Consider the following 22245-nt stretch of genomic DNA (forward strand, 5'->3'; position numbering starts at 1 on the left):
TTTTCAACACAGATTTGGAAAGGTCTGATGATTTGGTTTAGTTTGTTTTGTGAGCGGAAATTTTTTCTTTCAGGATACAACAAAAAATTTCTCTTAAAAACGTTCTTTTCCAAATTATTTGCGTAAAATGATTTCCTAACTCCCCTCCACCCAGCTTCCTCCTTAACTCTTAACATTAGGCCTTCGATAGGAAAGTATACGTTTAGTTTTCACATTTATACCTCTTGGGTTATTATATTTTCCCCCATCACACTTCAACTGTACAAAAAGGCAGAATTTTGTAAGGTAAACTTAAGTGAAATTATCTGTTACAAAAAGATTACGTTTTCGTTTATTTGTATGTAATAACCTCTGCTTTGGAATTATTTTAAATCTTCTGCAGTAAAATGTACCCCCAAATTTAATGTTAAAATTTTTTAGATTATAAAACCTCATGAAATTTTAAGTAATGCTGTTTCCCCCAACCACTGGATTCTGCATTCTGGTACACTTTTAGTATGGCAACATCTTTAAAATTACAGAATGTTTATATAGTTTTCATATTCATGTTAATTGGCTAATTTTTTTTCCCTATCACATTTTCAACAAATACAAAAAAAGAGAGTATTACTAAGTGAACTTAATGATGTGCTATTTATGTTTACATCTGTCTTACTAGACAGTTCCCAGAGGGAAAGGGAACCGTGCTTTGCCTGCAGTATTTATTCAATATGATTTTTTGTTCAAATGAATCCTTATGTTAGTACTTAAAATCAACGAAAGTTGTAAAGTGAAATTAGGCTGGCTTGTTTCTCGCAAATACATCTTTTTAAGAGCATAAGAACATATGATATTCCATTTCTCCAGTTATACACAGTATATGTTAAGAAAGCAGTTTATTTCTTAACAACATATATTATTTTAAATATTATTAATCAGGGAGAAATACCAGTTACTGTGAGAACATAAACATATGTTGTACTTTGTAATTGAATAGATACAACCACAGATTAATGATCCAAGTGCATTGATTTTAGATTATTAACATATTCTTTGAAGTAACTCCATTTCACATATATGGGGTCCAACCAAGGTACATCTGGCATAGCAAGTTTTCATCAGTTGCTTCTTGTATAAGGTAATGCACATGTCCTTCAATAGATAACGGCAGTCCTGTCACTCTATTTCGGGTCTTGATTACACCTTGTAGTCTCTGCTCGATGTCAAGAACATGGGTTTTGGCCTAAAAAGAAATTGAAAGTCATAAGGACTAAGGACCCAATGAAATGTAGATGTTTATCATTTGGAATTATTGCCTTTCTTTTATCTAACAAATATTAATGCCATTTTACTGATCATTACCCCTTTTGTAAGAGCAAATGCAGACAAACGAGAGAAGCAATGAAACAAATACAATAACTTGAGATACTGATCTCAAGGCTTGCAGTGTTGATCTAACATCAACTGTTTGGACATTTTTCAGGACACTGAAATACCAGGGAATCTCTTCCACGTTAGAAGTCTAGAAAAATAATAATATAAAAAAATCTGCTCTGAAAAGTGTTTAGGACTTAAACATTTGAATATTAGTATTCTAATAACAGCAACAGTACTCTAATGCCTAATGTTTAGATTATGTTATATGCAAATGGGAGTTCTAAGTGAGCTACTTGAAATTCTACATATTCTTCTCAATCAAGAAAGCATATCAGAATGCAAAAGTGAGAATGATGTAATTAGAAAAACAATCCTCAAATCTATTCTAACTTATTTAAAATAACTATCTGGAGAATTTGAGGATTCGACTAATATAGTCAGCTTTCTGCAGCCAATGATTCAACCAACCACAGACTGAAAATATTCAGGGGAAAAAAATTCCATAAAGTTCCAAAAAGGAAAACTTCAATTTGCCATGCACCAGCAACTATTTACATAGCATTTACACTGTATTTACAACTATTTACATGGTATTTACATTGTACTAGGTATTACAAGTAATCTAGAGATGACTTAAAGTATATGGGACGATATACACAGGTTATATACAAATCCTACAGCATCTTATATACGGGAGTTGAGCATTCCAGGATTTTTGTATCCACAGGGGGGTCCTGGAACCTATCCCCCATGGAAATCAAGGGACAAGGGACTACTATGTTAGTAAAGAGTTCTACATATTGAAGCTGAGACCTGCTGCTCTATAAATTCAGGCAATTTGTGTTCAAGTTTTTACCACTCTATATCATAACTGTGATTTGTTTATGGTTAAACAAGCATGTGTTGAACTCTGTTTTTATTATACTAATGATAAGAATGTTAACATTAGTAATGACAATAAAGAAAACTTATGGCATTATCATACTAGATAGAGAACTAAATTTCAGAGTATTCAATGGTCAGTCACTGACAGTATTTAGAATTAGTTTCCATTTGTAGAGATATACAATATCAGTTCATATCAAGCTATACCTTCTACTAACCTTTTCGTTGACAACTTCCCCTGTTTCATTCAGTGGTGCTTTGGAATGCCCTTTCACTGGTTTACTCCATTCCACAAGAGGATCATGTAGAAAAGTCTTTAAGACACTAAAATGGAAACAAATATTATGGTAATAATACAATGTTATCTTTGTAAAAAGAAATCTCATTAAAGTCAACAATTAGGTGAAGGATAACTACTGAAGGATGAGAAGCTAATGGTAATACTACTACAAAACACATTACTACCATTTCAGAAAATGCTATGCTTCCTCCTTCAGAGAATTTGCCTTTGCCTTCGTCTAACTATCCAATGTATTCTACCATAATGCCTGGTAGACAGGTTTTAAATAAAAAAGTGAATAAGTGAGCTTTAAATGTCCTTTTGAAAAACTACTTCCCACAGCTAACATCATATTTAATGGTAAAAGACTGGCTTCTTCACCCCTAAGATTAGGAACAAGACAGGGATGTAGATGTCTCACCATGGCTATTTGACATTGATCTAGCTAGGGCAATTAGGCAAGAAAAAGAAAAGGCACTGAGATTAGATTAGAAAAAGTAAAACTATCCCTATCTACAGGTGACCTGTTGTTGTAGAGAGAAAATCTTAAGTTATCTGCAAAAATAACTATGACAACTAACAAATGAGTTCAGTAAGGTTGCAGGATACAAGAGCAATATACAAATTTAGTTATATTTCTATACACTAGCAATGAACAATCCAAACATGAAATTAAGAAAAAAATTCCATTTAGAAATACTTAGGAACACATTTTTAAAAAGTTAAATACAAGATTTGCAAACTAAAAATTATAAAACGTTGTTGAAAGAAATTGAAGAAGACTTAAAAAAATGGAAAGATACCCTATGTTCATGGATCAAAAGACTTAAGATGGCAATACTCCGTAAATTGATTTACGGATTCAATGCCATTCCTATTAAAATCCAGGCTGGCCTTTGCAGAAATTGACAAGATGATCTTAAAATGCATATGGAAATGCAAGAGACTCATAACAGTCAAATAGTCTTGAAAAAGAAAAAAAAAAGTCAGAGGATTCACACTTCCTGACTTCAAAACATACTACAAAGCTATAGTAATCAGGAGAATGTGCTATTGGCATAAGATTAGACATACAGATCAATGGAATAAAACTGAGAATCTAGAAATACACCCTTACATGTATGGTCAATTGATTTTCAACAGAAATGTCAAGACAATTAAATAGAGAAAAATAATCTCTTCAAAAATGGTGCTGGCAAAAACAGAAATACAGATCAATGGAACAGGGTAGAAAGCCCAGAGATAAACCCACGCACATATGGTCACCTTATTTTTGATAAAGGAGGCAAGAATATACAATGGAGAAAAGATAGCCTCTTCAATAAGTGGTGCTGGGAAAACTGGACAGGTACATGGAAAAGAATAAAATTAGAACACTCCCTAACACCATACACAAAAATAAACTCAAAATGGATTAAAGACCTAAATGTAAGGCCAGACACTATCAAACTCTAAGAGGAAAACGCAGGCAGAACACTCTTTGACATAAATCACAACAAGATCCTTTTTGACCCACCTCCTAGAGAAATGGAAATAAAAACAAAAATAAACAAATGGGATCTAATGAAACTTAAAAGCTTTTGCACAGCAAAGGAAACCATAAACAAGACCAAAAGACAACCCTCAGAATGGGAGAAAATATTTGCAAACGAAGCAACTGACAAAGGATTAATCTCCAAAATTTACAAGCAGCTCATGAAGCTCAATATCAAAAAAACAAACAATCCAATCCAAAAATGGGCAGAAGACCTAAATACACATTTCTCCAAAGAAGATATACAGATTGCCAACAAACACATGAAAGAATGCTCAACATCATTAATCGTTAGAGAAATGCAAATCAAAACTACAATGAGATATCATCTCACACCAGTCAGAATGGCCATCATCAAAAAATCTAGAAACAATAAATGCTGGAGAGGGTGTGGAGAAAAGGGAACCCTCTTGCACTGTTGGTGGGAATGTAAATTGATACAGCCACTATGGAGAACAGTATGGAGGTTCCTTATAAAGCCAAAAATAGAACTACCATATAACCCAGCAATCCCACTACTGGGCATATACCCTGAGAAAACCGTAATTCAAAAAGAGTCATGTACCATAATGTTCATTGCAGCAGTATTTACAATAGCCAGGACATGGAAGCAACCTAAGTGTCCATCGACAGATGAATGGATAAAGAAGATGTGGCACATATATACAATGGAATATTACTCAGGTATAAAAAGAAACAAAATTGAGTTATTTGCAGTGAGGTGGATGGACCTAGAGACTGTCATACAGAGTGAAGTAAGTCAGAAAGAGAAAAACAAATATCGTATGGTAACACATATATATGGAATCTAAAAAAAATGTTCTGAAGAAACTAGGGGCAGGACAGGAATAAAGATGCAGCTGTAGAGAATGGACTTGAGGACATGGGGAGGGGGAAGGGTAATCTGGGATGAAGTGAGAGCATGGCATGGACATATATATACTACCAAATGTAAAATAGATAGCTAGTGGAAAGCGGCTGCATGGCACAGGGAGATCAGCTTGGTGCTTTGTGTCCACCTAGAGGGGTGGGATAGGGAGGGTCGGAGGGAGACGCCAGAGGAAGGAGAAATGGGGATAAATGTATATGTATAGCTGATTCACTTTGTTATACAGCAGAAACTAACACACCATTGTAAAGCAATTATACTCCAATAAAGATGTTAAAAAAAAGACAAATAATCCAATTAAAAGGATTTAAATAGACATTCGTCCAAAGAAGTTATGCAAGTGACCAATAAACATGAAAAGATGCTCAACATAACTGGTTATTAGGGAAATGCAAATTAAAACAACAATTAGATACAATTTCATACCCAGCAGATGGCTAAAATAATATAGATAGACAATAACAAGTTTTGGTAAGGATGTGGAGAAATTGGAACTCTTAGACATTGCTAGTGGGACTGTAACATATTACATCTGCTTTGGAAAACAGTTTGAAAGTTCCTCAAAATGTTAAGCTTAGAGTTAACATATCCAGAATCCTACTCGTATAACCAAGAGAACTGAAAACATATATCCACATAAAACCTGTACACAGATGTTCACAGCTACACTATTCACAATAGCCAAAACAATCCCAAATGTCCATTAACTGATGAATAGATACACAAAAGGTGGTATATCCATATAATAGAATATTATTTGACAATAAAAAAGAATGAAGTACTGATACATGCTAGAGCATAGATAAACCTTAAAAACGTCATGCTACCGAAAGCAGACAGACACTAAAGGCCACATGTTGTATAATTCTACTTATATATGAAATATCCAGAATAGGCAAATCTATAGAGACAGAAAGAGATTCGTGGTTGCTAGGAGATGGTGGGGAATAGAGTTAGGGAGTGACTGCTAATTTCTTTTGGAGTTGATGAAAATGTTTCATAATTAGATAGCAGTGATGGTCGCACAATCTTGTTAATATACTAAAACCACCACAGTATATATATTAAAAGACCGAATTTTGGACTTCCCTGGTAATGTAGTGGTTAAGAATCCACCTGCCAATGCAGGGGACATGGGTTCGAGCCCTGGTCTGGGAAGATCCCACATGCCACGGAGCAACTAAGCCCGTGCGCCACAACTACTGAGCCTGTGCTCTAGAGCCTGCGAGCCACAACTCCGGAGCCTGCATGCCACAACTGCTGAAGCCCGTGTGCCTAGAGCCTGTGCTCCGCAACAAAGAGAAGCCACTACAATGAGAAGCCCACGCATTGCAAGGAAGAGTAGCCCCCGCTTGCAGTAACTAGAGAAAGCAGCAATGAAAACCAAATGCAGCCAAAAATAAATTAAGAAAAAAAAAAGACTAAATTTTATGGTATGTAAAATATATCTTAATAAAGGCTATTATTAAAAACATCTACTTCAACCAGTATAAAGTAGCTCTATATAAAGAAAACAACTTAGAAACCAATAATCACATTCAAAGTTACTACTGTTTACAAAATATAGATGATTACCTCATTAAAGGTTCTCTCTGATCTCGCATCAGCCTCATTGTAACTTCACAAGCTCTTCGAAAAAGACCTTCTGTTCCCATAGGACCCATTCCATTAACCATATTATGAGTCATGCGAAATGGAACAATTTCTGGGACCTCAAAGGTTTCTCCCTTAAAAAAATGTATTTCATTAAAAAGTAAAGATGCTGGAATTTAAAAATCTTTATGCAAAAAATTTAAAGCTTTTAGGAGAGAGCAAACATACCCTCAAAATATTTGTATTTGCAACTTACGTTAGAGGCCTACATCATGAAGGAGCCATATGACTCTACCTTTGCTTTTGAGGAGCTGAAACACAACTCCTTGGATAAGATCTAGAGGATGGATGGATTCATCTTTCACTGAATTACTAAAGTGAATAGCATTATAGAGCAATATTTATGCATTCAATATTTAGCCTTATATTAACTCCCTTAATGTCCTTCTTGAATAGTATAAAGTACAAACAAAATACTCTCATAATTTTCTTCTTTTCTTTAAGACTTTCACTTTAAAACAGGACAGGAAAAGAAATAGCCAAGTGTTAGATGCTCACAATCCCTGAGACAGGAAATGTAACATGTAATATAATGAAGTCCAGTTCATTTATTTTCTTCCATTCTCTAACACCTGCCTTTCCTAGGGCTTTTTCATCCCTCCAATCAGTTTCCCTAAATTCCTCTCTTGTATGAATCCCCGATACCAGTGGTTTATCTTTGATTTGTTTTCAGTTGGGTTTGTGACCTTTCTTGGTTTCCTGTGATAGCAGACGGCAACCCATAGAGAATAAGGATGAAGGAAAAAGTGGGTTTAATAATTAGTCTGCCTTTCAGGATCATAACATTGGAAAATTGGAGAGGGTCCTTAAGGAGAGTTGAATGACCTCAATTTATTCCCAGACCCCAGCTGGACCTACACAATCTGAATTTCCTGTGATGTTTCCTAGGTATCTGCATTAAAAAAAAAAAAAAATTCTTAGATGCTGCTGCCAGGTTTGGAAACAATCATATTAACCTACTCTGTCTCTCTAAAACTGAGTCTCAGTAAAATGAACTCTTCATATATTATATGAACACCCCATGTTCATATAACCAAGAACCAATAAGTCAGACTTGGAGCTATGCTTTTGGACTGCAAGTTCAGTGCTAGTTTTCCTATGACTCTTCTGAGTTCTCTCCAACCTAAGTTGCTTTACTGAGGGCTATGGGATCCACTGATCAAAACCAGTCAACAAGCTCTCAATGTGACTCAACTGTGACTGTAGCTGCTACTAACAGGTATGTCTAGGAAGAAGAGTTGTTGTGGAAAGGAAATTAGGAGAAAACATACAATTAACTACAGTAAGTCATATCACATACCTTATTGAAGAGACAGTTGAAATCCACATGTACACATTCACCAGTCAAAGAATCAAAGAGAATGTTTTCACCATGACGGTCTCCAAGGCCCAGGATATAACCAACCATTGACATAACGGCAGTGGAACGGCAGTATGCTGATCTGCTGCTGTACCTAAAGGAAACACAATGCCTATCAAGTATCCTTGTATCATATGGGGCCACATGCATCTAAAATATATTTTTAAAAAATCTAACCATAACAATGTATTATATTTTTGGTAACTTACCATGATGTAGGATCAGGGAATGTTCTCAGAAACCACTCATGAAAAACAGGAGGATGCCTGGGCAGGAGAAATTCTCGGTATACTTTGAGTTTTTCAGACAAAGCTGCTGATTTTGGTAGCATACACTGGCGAAGTTCCTTCCCTGTCATATAAACTCCTGCAAGGCAGAGTGATTTCCATTCATCATACAAGCCAAATGAGAAAAGGGGCAATTTATTTTTTTTTTGGTGAAAATAGGACAGGAAATATCTATTTTTATTCAAAAGCAAGAATAAATGGAAACATTTCAATTATGCATAGGTAAACTTTCTTCTGATATTATACGAAAATAATAAACACATTATCTTCACTTAATACTTATCTAGAGTGAGGCCTCTTGTCTATGATAATCAGTGCCAAGTAAGACCACACATATCAGAAGATACCACTCAGAATAAATCCAATGTGAATAGTGTCCCTGCATGTAAAAATGCTACAGCCCTCACTAAATTTACAGTGATCTCTCTGTTAATCAGCAGGCAGTATGGGTCCATACTGAATCATTACTAAGAAACCTACAATGGTGCTCTGAAATAATTTACTCTGTGTGAAGGCTAGCCTATAAGATTCACAGGATACGTGATTTTAAAACTAATCTTGTACAATTCAAATCATATGTGGAAGCAGAAGAAATTTTCCTTCTGATGTATTTGTGAGTTTGTATTATATGGTTGACATGACTCCAGTCTATAAAGTGCCTTTTAGGCCCACCTTGGTTTGGTGCTCTTTGGACCCAAGGTTCAGCTAAAATTTCCATAGACAAGTTTGAGATTAGAGATTTTTAGCCTCAAATGTTGCACAGTTCAACTATGTTCATAATAGGATGGAAAATATATATATTTAAAAATCCAATAGCAATAACTAACACTTATATTTCATCTTTTAATAAAATAGTCAATAGCAAGTTCCTTGAAATCAGATTCAAGTGTGTTTGAACTTCAGCTCTACAACATATTAGTAACTTGGATTAAGTTACTTCACTGTCCATAAAATAGTGATAATTAGGCTTGTTAACAATATTAAAAAAAGCTGATGTACACAAAATACTTAGCATAATACCCATAATATAGTAATTTATCAATACTACTTAATGCTATGGGTTGATTGTATCCGTCAAAAAAATAACCCTTGGTACCTGTTAACGTGACCTTATTTGAAAATAAGGTCTTTGCCCATGTAATCAGGTTAAGACGAGGTCATTACGGTGAGCCCTTAATATAGTATGACTGATATTTTTATAAGAGAAAACAGGGACATACAGACTTAGGGAGAATGCTGTGTGATGACAGAGGCAGAGAATGGAGTGAAGCATCTACAGCCAAGGAATGTCAAAGATTGCTGGCAACACCAGAAACTTACAGAAAGGCATAGAAAGGATTCTCCCCTTGGGCCTTGAGAGATATTGTGGCCCTACTGACATAGTGATTTTAGACTCCTTGTCTCCACAACTGTGAGAGAGTAAATTTCTGTTGTTTGTAAACAGTTTGTGGTAATGTGTTATGGCAGTCCTAGGGAACTAATATACTTATTTTTTACTTTAGTAACTTGATCTATTTGTTTTTAATGTACTACATCATAAACATTTAAAAAACTTTTTATCTTGAAATAATTTTAGTCTTACAAAAAATTGCAAAAATTATACAGAGTTCCCATATATTCATCACCCAGATTTTGTCAGTGTTCATCTCTTTCATAACAGAATACAATTACCTAAACCAAGAAATTATTTTTTCATAGTATTATGAACTAACTTTCAGACTTTATTCAAATTTTACCAAGTGTCCCACTATCATCCTTTTTCTGGGTCAGGATCCAATTCAGGATCCCTTACTGCATTCAGTTGTCATGTCTCCTTAATGTCCTCGAATATGGGAAATTTCTGTTTTTGTCTTTCATTACCATGAAATTTTTAAGGAGTTCTGACCTGTTATATTTTTGTTTCTTCATTGTAAAGTTACTGCTTTTTCCCCTTTGTAATTAATAAGTATCTGGTGGAGAGATACTTTGAGACCCTGCAAATAACCTATTTTCCATCATACTTTTGCCAACAAATTTCAGCAGTCATTGCTAATCACTGCCTGCAACAATTATTACTGTGATATTTACTAATTGGCAATCTTCTGTTTTCATCATCTCTTCTACATTAATTCCTTGTAATTCTACTCTAAGGAAGAACTTGTTCCTACCTTCCTATTTATTTATTTATTCATTCAAGTATTTGTTTACATAAGTGTGGACTCCTGTCTATTTTATTCCATGGGTTATAATCTAATACTATTATTATTTATTTTGGTGCTCAAGTTATCCCAGGTTTGGCCAGTGGGAGACTCTAACTCTAATCTAACACTTTCGGTTTCATTCTAGCTTTCCCTTTCTTTTTCTTTCTCTAATATGAAAAACTAGCTCTCATTAGCCACAATGTATTTACTTATTTGCTGAAGTCTAGTTTACACATAAAGTAGTTTCAGAATTGCTAACCAATAACTCCTAGAAAAACACATTTTCATATACATTTTTGTAAGCTACCTCAAATCCTTTTGGGATAAAGAGAGAGAAAGAATTAAAACGCAAGGAAGGAAAGAAGAAATCACTTAATTACTTCTGTATGTATCAATAGTACCAAGAAATTTTACTAAGGCTTATACCCCCAAAATGTACAATGATAATAACCATTATACCTATATTATATGTTAGCAGCTATTATACCCATATTATATACTTATATTGTAAGAATTAATTTTAGTACCCTTTTCCTTATACAGTTTGGTCAGAATAGGTCTCAAGCCAGCAGTGTTGTTAACCCATTCAATAATCCCACATTCATCATTCAGTGGAATAACTGCATATGTTCTAATATGAAGTTCTCTTCTACGAGACTCAGCATCTTTTCTTAAGCACTATTAAAAAAAACACACATAAACTTAAAAGTTAAAAATTTCTAAATGTTATGTCAAACCTATCTAAAGATTGTTCATTTCATAGCAAAATAATGTCCATAAAAGCTTATTACGTAGTATAGATGAATAATTCTTCAGAAAGGTAGAGCAGGAAACAACTGGGACAATATCCTTAATTTATTTCCAAATCATTAAAAATGCCTTGGGTAAGTACTTCTTTTAATTATTCAGTATTAATGTGACAACAATACTGGGTTCAAAAATGTTACAGTTTTATATTTAACAATGACAAAATACTCTTTAAAAATTGCTTCTAAGATATTACTGAAACAGTGAGTCCTTGGGCGCAGGGAATGCTGTTTAATTTTATCGAAAACAATGCATGAACAGAAAAGTATGAGTCTTATGATATCCCCAAAACATATTATCTTATTCTTACAGTTTAATATTATAGCTTCATTTGAAAAATTATCTCCTAGAAGAAGAAAGCTTTACACATCTCATCTGATTAATCCTGAAATATACTAGGTAAGGATAAACAGTATTTTGTTTAATTCTGGAACTGTATGAAATAAACAAACTAAGCATACATCTATAATTGTAACCTGTCAAATTCTAAAGCACAATCACTGACCAAAAATACATTTTAAACTTTAGGAATAGATAGGCTACATAAATGTCAGCCAAATAGTATGGCATGAGAATCACATGTAAAGATCAGTATATGGCCTCCTAGACCAATGTAATGAGACGAGTTTTTCACAATCAGGCTATTTTATTTGACCATGTTAATGTGGGGGAAAGGTAATAAAACAACTTAATTGGTAACAAGGCTGATTAAGATAAATTTATAAATTAAAGCCAGGCCACTTGATACTCCCAACTAGAAAAACACTCAGGGAGCTTTGGGACAAACATACTGATGGTTTAATATCAGTGAATGAAGTTACCAGTTTACCAAACAACATTTTAAATAAAAATATTCTTTCCCTTAATACCTATGAAATGGGTTTTTATTGTGGTATTAATTTTTAAATTACTTTTGGTTAAACTAAGCACAAACCATAATTCTCCTTTTTAGAAAATGAACTCATCTGCTGCTATTTCTTTCCTATGTTAAAGGTCCATAACTTTTTCCTGCTAATAAAAGAGGTACCAGTAAAATGCAGGAAGGGGATAGAGAGGAAGAACAAAGAGCTTATAGGAAAACAATAAAGTTTTCACAGTATGGTTTAATTTTTTACCAATGGAAAAACAGATGCTATGCATTTATAAATACCTGGCTAGAGAATAATTCAAAACCCCTAAGACCATACATTTATAATAACCCTTTAGTGAGATTTCTCATATCATCTCTGAGATAGAAATCAAGCACTTACCAACAGAACTGAAAAAAATACTAATGATCACCTCCAAAAAGTGTGTTGGTAAAAACAGAACCTAATATTTTTTTTTCCTGGCATCAAAACATAAAACATAAATAAATCTGATAGAAAAAGTATATTATAGATAATTTAAACATTAAATAGAAAATATTTTCCTTTGTTAATATGTCATACATTTTTCTCAATATAACAAAAGTATCTTATTTTTAAAAAATTAAGTGAAACCAGCAATTCCACTTCAGGGCACATATCCAAAAGATTGAAAGCAGGGACTTGAACAGTTATCTGTACACTTATCTTCATAGCAGCAATATTCACAATAGCCAAAAAGTGGAAGCAACCCACATATCCACTGATGGGTGAATGGATAAACAAAATTGGTATACACATGCAACTGTATATTATCCAGCCTTGTAAAGGAAAGAAATTCTGATGTGCTATAACATGGATGAACCTTGAAGACATAATGTTAAGTGAAGGAAGCCAGTAAAATACAAATACTGTATGACTCCACTTATACAAGGTATCTAGAGTAGTCAAATTCATAGAAACAGAAAGTAGAATGGTGGTTACCAGACCCTGGGGGGAAGGGGAATAGGGAGTTACTGTTTAACAGATATACAGTTTCAGTTTGAGAGGATGAAAAAGTTCTGGAGAGGGATGGTTGCACAACGGTGTGAATGTACTTAATGCCACTGAATTGAACTGAACATTTAAAAATGGTTAAGATGGTAAATTTTATGTTATGTATATTTTATCCCAATAAAACAAATTAAGTGAAAATGAAAAAGGCAGTGTACTTCATTTTCTCTTTTTAAGAGAGATCTACTTGCCCATATCTCACTGACAGTAATTATGGCAATTCTAAAATAAAAGCAAACTATATCCAAACCTTATTAATCAAGGAATTGAATTCCATTAGTCTACAATCCTTTCTCAAGTCATCTTTTGGCTTACACATCATAATGTAGAACTTTCCGTCAGATCCTTTTAAAGAGATCTTCTTTGGTTTCTGAAGAGAAGCAAGAATTTCTACCTAAAAGATGATGAGTTACATATAAATAAAGGTCAAAATTCTTTGTTTAAACTTCTATATGTATTATAAATATTGTGTTACCTAACACAATAAAAAGGAAAATATAATAACCTATATTAGTAGCAAATTTCTTATTTTAATAATTTATCTTAATTATGATCTATGAAAAGAATGGTTGGACATAAATAGAGACACATTTTCACCCATTAGAAATGGCTATTGAAGTAAAAGGATTACTCTGTCTGGGGCTTCCCTGGTGGCGCAGTGGTTTAGAATCCACCTGCCAATGCAAGGGACACAGGTTCGATCCCTGGCCTGGGAAGATCCCACATGCCATGGAGCAACTAAGCCTGTGCGCCACAACTACTGAGCCTGCGCTCTAGAGCCCATGTGCCACAAGTATTGAAGCCCGCGCGGCAAGAGCCCGTGCTCTGCAACAAGAGAAGCCACGACAACGAGAAGCCCGCGCACCGCAACGAAGAGCAGCCCCCACTCGTTGCAACTAGAGAAAGCCCATGCACAGCATCAAAGACCCAACACAGCCAAAAATAAAAACAAACAAATAAATAAATAAATTTATTTTAAAAAAAAAGGATTACTCTGTCAGCAGTGTAAGTAAGTACATACACATTCAAATTTAGGCAGCCTCTTCAAGCAGCCATAATGTTTAAAGGATTTTTGAAACATTTTGAGGACTTTTCTGCAGAACCTAAGATGGTTTTTAAATTTCTTTAATGGTAAGAAATGTTTATCAATGGAAAGTAATTTGATTTTTGACAAAAGAAACGCCTCCAAAATCATGTCCAACTAAAGATGGAAGTAAATAAGCTGAATAATATTAAGTTAAAAACAAAGCATGACTATAAGTAACAAGAATGATTTTATTATGTGGCTTATTAACTGGTCTGAAGCAGTTAAACAAATGTTTTGAGCCACAGAAGCACTGGAATAAATACAGCGTTTTCAAAAGTATTTACTCAGAAGTGCTCTGGTACCATTTCTTTAAGATAGTAACAACAACAACAAAAAAGAATCAAGCTCTTCCTAGCTGAAATTCACTTCCTCCCAAAATACAAATTACAAAGAAAAATTGTATTTTGTTCTCTTTCTCTTCCCCATTTTTAGGACAAAGATGAATATGGAAACATCAAATTATGGAAAAAATAAAGATTTTAGTCATATTAAAACAATATGAACATCTGAAAAAATCAAAATACTAGGTTGAACATGAGATTTTTATCACTTAATTTTGTCCCATCAGTATATAGTTTTACTTTTCTGTATTTCCAATCATTTTTTCTTTGCAAATAAAATCCACTTAGTCTCTGAGAAAAACACTTTTAAACTTAATTTGAAATTTCATCTTAATTTTAAAAGCATAGTTACAGTTATATAAAATTGCAGTTTACCGTATCATCAAAGCCTGCAATATAGGCCCAATGCCCAGGAAATGGCTCATGGTTAGCATGGGCACCCGGAACTGATGGAAGAGTGGGTATCATGACTGATTGTAAAGGAATGAGGATTTCACTGAATGTTGCTTCTTCTACCAGCTTTTTAAGCATTCTAAAATGAGTGCTCATGCTCAGCGTGGAACTACTTCCATCCACCTGGGGGGGAAAAAAGTAGTACATTTTAATTTCTGTTTACCTTGAATTATAGAATGCTTACTTTTACTCAAAACAAAAATTTCACTTCTATAATATCTTAATTACAATGGCTCAGCAGTCTGTACCTTTCTAATTTTAAAAAATACATCACCTCATTTAAACTTCTCTGTACTCTTTTACTCATCAATAAACAGTACCTACATTATACAATGTTAAATGACTAAGGTAGGTAATAGCAGCCTACAATTTGTTATCACACATTACAAATTCCAAAGAGCTTTGTAAATCAAACTTTTTTTTTGTACCAAATCTCATTTGGCAGCAAAAAGATATCTGAACTTCTCACTTAGTACAAAGATTAACATGTTTCACTGAAGAAAGAGTTATGTATCTGATTACAGGATACTCTACCAGATGACCCCTAGTGATGATACTTAATAAAAAGTATATGTACTGCATTACCTTTAAAAATCTAAAAATCCTGAATTTCTAAATGTAGTTGGCCACAAAGGTTTCACATAGAGAACTGGAAGTTTGTATAAGTAAAGCACTTAGAAGTGCCAGTGTTTAATAAATGTTGGCCATTATCATAACACTATCTTTCATAATGTCAAGGGTGTCAGGGGACAAACAGGATTAACGCAGATAGCAAAAACAGATTACTCTTTCAAGATGTTTATTGGAAGGGAAGGTGAGAAATAGGGTAGTCTCTACCTTCTCACCTGTAAATAGATGATAGAATGAGTATTTGTAAGGTGAAGTCTAGTTATTTACCTTATAGAGTCTGTCCCTCCTAACCCCTACCCCCACTTTTACCCTTCCTACACATTCCTCAGGATTTTTTCCCTCCAATTCCTTGGGTAGAATACTAGTTCATTCCTATAAGCGTGTCCATATTCTAGTCATAAACCTACTGAAAAAAGTAGTTATACAGTATATGATAACCATCTGAGTGGCTTCCTGTGAGACTGTGAGCACTTCGAGGCAGGAGAACATGTCTTACTCATCTTTGTTTCCCTTAGGCACGGTGCTTGTTCCCTGGTAGACAATGAAATGTTACTGAAAGGATGAAACCCAAAACTCCAGTCTTCTTTCCTCTCATGTATGTAGGTTAATGTATATGAGTTTTGAAAGTTCAAAGATATGACAGAAAACAATCACAGAGAGAACTTTAACTGAGTATTTTATATACTTATATTTCATATCCTCTATTTAAAAAAACTTCTAATACATATGGATAATTTACTCTCAGAAGAATTTACATTAAGAAGAACTTTTAGAAATTTAGAGGATATTTGAGAGAGGGACATATGTTAGAAATTTAAAGAACAGCTTTATTAAGGTAAACTGCACGTATTTAAAGTATACAATTTGATAACTTTTGATATATGTGTATACCAACATATATGAGAATTTAAAATTAATCAAATGAAATACAACCAGCTGAAATCATATAGAAGTTTCATCCAACTTGGTCTATAAGTAGTAAGATTTATGATATTACCGATTTATTGCACAATTCTAGAAGCTTATCTGTTAGGCGAGTTGCATCTCCAACAAACTTTTCTAAGGACTTTTTCATATGAATAGCTTTATTTAGGATTTCCTTGCATCTGTTTACACGCATGGGATAAGAAGACTGTCAGAAAAAAAAAAGTTAAATGCAATTGTTAAAAGATTTTTAAAAGATAACAAAACTTCTGATTGACAAAAATCAACTTAAACAGTATGCATGATGAAAGTTTATAGTGATAGAAATTTCCTGGAAATCAATTTGGCAATACTATCAATAGCCATAAAAATGCTGCTATCCTGCAACCTGATGAATTCCCTTCTTAGGATCTATCCTGAAGAAATAATCAGAAATGAGAATAAATATAGATGTGTCTAGATGTTTTGCAACAGCAAAAAAAGTAAACAACCTTAATGACCAACAACAGTTAAATAAATTATAGATGGCTAACCATTATAGAATTTTATAAAATTGTAAAAATTGGTTCTTCAATGAATATTGAACATGGGAACATGATTATGGTAACAATTTTAGGTGAAAAATATGAAATTACATATCTATGCAATCCAAATTTAGTGTTAAAATATGCATAGATAATAAACATACAAAAATACATCAAAATATTAATGATATAAACAGTGAATTTTAATTTTCTTTTTTATATTTCTCGTATTTTCTAAATTCTCTAAAATATTTATTAATTCAATATATTTACCAATTTGTACATTCCTATTAATAATGCAATAAAATTTTTCTAGTATTAATAGTTCCGATACTTTGGATTAAAAAACTTGGAAAAAAAATAGGTTACCATTTTATACCAAGCACTAACAGTTTCCTATACTTCATAAAGAAAACACATGATAAATCCTTCAATCATAAACATACTAGTCACTTCATTTGATATAGTAAGTATTTCTAAATTTTATAATGAGACATAGTGCTATAGTTTCTTTTTAAAAATACTTAAAATTTATTTTCTTGCTACAAATCTAACATAAGAGAGAAACCCTGGAACTTGTATCTACATATTAGCATTAAAATGGAAAAAGACACTATTGTGATTAATATATCACCTTTGACACAGCTGTCATCATCCACATTGATTGTTGAGGATAGGCCAGAAACACTTTGGCTATAATTTCCATCAAGACAACAAAAACTTCATCGTGAGAATGACAAATTCGGGAGATCAATTGTGAAAAGGCAGTCAAAAATTGATATGGAGCTAAGTGATTTGTGTGCTCTGTGATAACTTTGTTTATCTTAGCTAAATCATTTCTCATTTGTACACGATCAGAGCGGCCAGCTGGAAAAAAAAAATCAAAGTTAAAAATACCAGTAAAAAAGTATATCAATCTCACAGAAAAAAAGTTTTGTTTTAAAAACAGCTTTAAGATATATGTTATTCCCATGTCCAAAGCTAGATCACTTGCCAATTTGTGAAAAGATACTTTTCCCTGTCCAGGTAGGAAAAAACATTTAAGTCCACTGAAGAACTCAAGGCCCGTTTCTTTTTTAAATTTTTTAAACAGACTTCATTTATTTACTTAACATCTTTATTGGAGTATAATTGCTTTACAGCGGTATGTTAGTTTCTGCTGTATAACAAAGTGAATCAGCTATACATATACATATATTTTCACTAGAAGCAAACAGAACAAGCCACAGTCCATTGTAATTTTTAAGGTAAATTATTTGGCTTAAAGTAATATTTTTCAAAATGTGTTAGGTTTACCAAGGAACGAGCAGGTTTACACTTGCAGGCCCTGCAACTCCAACTACTTAAAAAAGTCTATGCTTAGTCTTTCTCCTCTTTTTTAACATTTGGTTTCTTGCTCTCACATAAATCATAATTCTTCTCAGTCCCTTAAAAATTTTACCAAAAAAATTATACCTTTTTCCCATTCATATGCCTTAGCACCAAAATCAAGCCATAGTGATAACATCCGTGGCATTGATTGATATATGAACTGATTTCCATACTGTAAAGACCTGCAATTACATAGAAAATATATTAACATAGTATTTTTTTATATTATATGAATTAATTATAGACTTAAACTACCCCTTGAGAAATATATGGCCTCTGACAAAAATTTTTATAGTATCAGTATTTCTTCCTAGTACACATTATCTTTGACTCCTCTCTCCCCACTTTCTTCTTTCTTCATTCCTCACTAACCTCTTATAGTATCAATACACTGACCAAAAATAATTCAAGTTTTGACCTGGTCAAACTCCTGTCAGTACTTCTTTTAAATTGTCCTTAGGATCTGTGCCTTTATTTGTATTCCATGGTCATAAGCCTAGGTCAGGCCCAATCACTCAATTTCTGGGACATTACAGTAACTTGTTCTCCCTAATTCCACATTTCTTCCCTTCAATAAATTCCAGGCTAACATTTCTGAAATTCTAGCTTTATCATACTCCCCCCCGTTTAAAAACAGCAATCACTTACCTACAGATTAATACTATATGAATGACTCTGCTCGGGATTCAAATATATACAACCCTTTTTCTTTATAACTTTGCAATCTTAGTCTCTCACTATTCACTGCATACATCTTCCATCAAGTTCAATTTCCTCACCATCCTCTCAACAAACCACTCAACCCCGTGTCTCTGCCAAATCTGTGAAAAGTTAGTACAGGCATACCTCGGAGATATTGCAGGTTTGGTACTGGACCACTGCGATAAAGTGAATATCACAATAAAGTGAGTCACATGAATTTTTGGGTTTCCCAATGCATATAAAAGTCATGTTTACACTATACTGTAGTCTAATAAGTGTGCAATAGCATATGTCTAAAAAAAGCAATATACATACCTTAATTGTAAAATACTTTATTGCTAAAAAATGCTAATCATCACCTGAGCCTTCAGCGAGTTGTAATCTTGTTGCTGGCGGAGGCTCTTGCCTCGATGTCAATGGCTGCTGACTGATCAGGGTGGGGGCTGCTGAAGGCTGGGTGGCCGTGGCGATTTCTTAAAATAAGACAACAATGAAGTTTGCTGCGCTGACCGACTCTTCCTTTCAGGAACGATTTCTCTGTAGCATGCAATGCTGTTTCATAGCATTGTACCCATAGGAAAACTTCTTTCAAAATTGCAGTCAATCCTCTCAAACCCCGCCACTGCTTTATCAACTAAGTTTAGGTGAGATTCTAAATCCTTTGTTGTCGTTTCAACAGTGTGCATAGCATCTTCACCAAGGGTAGCTTCCATCTCAAGAAATCACTTTCTTTGCTCATCCATAAGAAGCAGCTCTTCATTCGTTTTATTGTGTTTTTATCGTGAGATTACAGCAATTTAGTCACATCTTCAGATTCCACTCCTAATTCTAGTTTTCTTGGCTACTTTCACCACATCTGCAGTTCCTTCCTCCACAGTGGTCTTGAACCTCTCAAAATCATACGTGAGGACTGTAATCAACTTCTTGCAAATTCCTGTTAACGTTGATATTTTCACATCTTCCTATGAATCACAAATGTTCTTAATGGCATCTAGAATGGTGAACCCTTTCCAGAGGTTTTCAATTTATTTTGCTCAGATCCTTCAGAGGAATCACTATATATGGCAGCTATTACTTGTGTCAGCTATTACAATATGAAATGTATTTCTTTTTTAAAAAATTTACTTTCATTATTTATTTGTTATTTAGGTTAACATTGGTTTATAACGTTATAAAAGTTTCATGTGTACATTACATTTCTACTTCTATATACCTTATAGCATGCTCACTACCAAAAATTTAGTTTCCATCCATCACCATACGGTTGATGCTCTTCACCCATTTCACTCTCCCCTTCCCCTCTGTAACCACTACTCTGTACCTACCTGTTTGTTTTTATTTGGTTTGTTTTGTTCATTTGTTTTGTTTTTGTGTGTCTTTGTTTTTTTATATTCCACATATGAGTGAAATCATACGGTGTTTGTCTTTCTCTGTTTGACTTATCTCACTTAGCATAATACCCTCAAAGTCCATCCATGTTGTCACAATGGCAAGATTTCATCTTTCTTTAAGGCTGAGTAGTATTCTATTGTATACGTGTATACACCACAACTTCTTTGTCCACTCATCTGTTGATGGGCACTTGGGTTGTTTCCATATCCTGGCTATTTTAATAATGCTGCGATGGACATAGGGTGCACATACCTTTTCAAATTAGTGTTTTCATATTCTTTGGATAAATACACAGAAGTGGAATAGCTGGATCATATGCTAGTTCTATTCTTAAATTTTTGAGGAATCTCCATACTGTTTCCACAGTGGCTGCACCAATTTACATTCCCACCAACAGTGTAGGAGGGTTCCCTTTTCTCTACATCCTCTAACACTTGTTATTTCTCTTGCCTTTTTGATAACTGTCATTCTAACAGGAGTGAGATGATAACTCATCGTGGTTTTGTTTTACATTTCCCTAATAATTAATGATGTTGAACATCTTTTCATGTGTCTGCTGGCCACCTGAATGTCTTCTTTGGAAAAATGTCTATTCAGCTCCTCTGCCCACTTTTTAATTGGGTTGGTTTTTGTTGTTGTTGTGTGAATTCTCATATATTTTGGATATTAACCCCTTATTGGATATACCGTTTGCAAATATCTTCTCCTATTTGGTAGGCTGTCTTTTCATTTTGTTGATGGTTTCATTTGTTGTGCAGAAATGTTTTAGTTTGATGTAGTCCCATGTGTTTATTTTTGCTTTGGTTTCCCTTGCCTAAGGAGTCATATCCAGAGGGATATTACTGAGGTGGATGTCAAAGACTGTACTGCCTAGGTTTTCTTCTTGGAGGTTTGTGGTTTCAGGTCTTACATTCAAGTCTTTAATCCATTTTGAGTTGATTTTTGTGTATGGTATGAGATAGTGGTCTAGTTTCATTTTTTTTTTTGCACGTGGATGTCCAGTTTCCTAACATCATTTATTGAAGAGACTACCCTTTCTCCATTGTATATTCTTTGCTGCTTCGTTGAATATTAGTTGTCCATAGAAGCCTGGGTGTTTTGCTGGGCTCTCAATTATGTTCCACTGATCTATGTATCTATTTTCTGCCAGTACCATGCTATTTTGATTACCACAGCTTTGTAATATAGTTTGAAATCAGGGCATGTGATACCTCCAGCTTTGTTCTTTTTTTTTTTTTTTGCGGTACGCGGGCGTCTCACTGCCGTGGCCCCTCCCGCCGCGGAGCACAGGCTCCGGACGCGCAGGCTCAGCGGCCATGGCTCATGGGCCCAGCCGCTCCGCGGCATGTGGGATCTTCCCGGACCGGGGCACGAACCCGCATCCCCTGCATCGGCAGGTGGACTCTCAACCACTGCGCCACCAGAGTAGCCCCCTGTTCTTTTTTCTTAGGTTTGCTTTGCCTATTTGGGGTCCTTTGTGGTTACATATAAGTTTTAGATTTTTTTGTTGTATTTCTGTGAAAAATGTCCTTGGGATTTTGATAGGAATTGCATTGAATCTGTAGGTTGCTTTAGGTATGGGCATTTTAACAATGTTAATTATTCCAGTCCATGAGCATGGAATATCTTTCCATTTATTTGTGTCTTTTTCAATTTCTTTCAGCAATGTCTTATAGTTTTCAGTGTACAGGT

General features: G+C 34.2%; 1 protein-coding gene across 2 annotated transcripts in view; it reads right to left on the minus strand.

Annotated features, from left to right (window-relative positions):
- Positions 1-871: 871 nt before the first annotated feature.
- Positions 872-22245, minus strand: part of ATR (ATR checkpoint kinase) — a gene marked incomplete at its 5' end in the record, with an annotated part of 101431 nt that continues 80057 nt past the window's right edge. For both annotated transcript variants that reach the window (XM_079705381.1, XM_079705380.1), the window contains 11 exons: positions 872-1222; positions 2460-2565; positions 6520-6671; positions 7898-8051; positions 8167-8323; positions 10952-11102; positions 13380-13523; positions 14933-15133; positions 16638-16772; positions 17723-17955; positions 18544-18641. In XM_079705381.1, coding sequence (XP_079561507.1) covers positions 1049-1222; positions 2460-2565; positions 6520-6671; positions 7898-8051; positions 8167-8323; positions 10952-11102; positions 13380-13523; positions 14933-15133; positions 16638-16772; positions 17723-17955; positions 18544-18641 — 1705 coding nt within the window. In that variant the 3' untranslated portion in view covers positions 872-1048. The remainder of the gene's footprint in view (positions 1223-2459; positions 2566-6519; positions 6672-7897; positions 8052-8166; positions 8324-10951; positions 11103-13379; positions 13524-14932; positions 15134-16637; positions 16773-17722; positions 17956-18543; positions 18642-22245) is intronic.

This window comes from Hyperoodon ampullatus (genome assembly GCF_949752795.1).
Source record: "Hyperoodon ampullatus genome assembly, chromosome: 5".
Taxonomy (NCBI): domain Eukaryota; kingdom Metazoa; phylum Chordata; class Mammalia; order Artiodactyla; family Ziphiidae; genus Hyperoodon; species Hyperoodon ampullatus.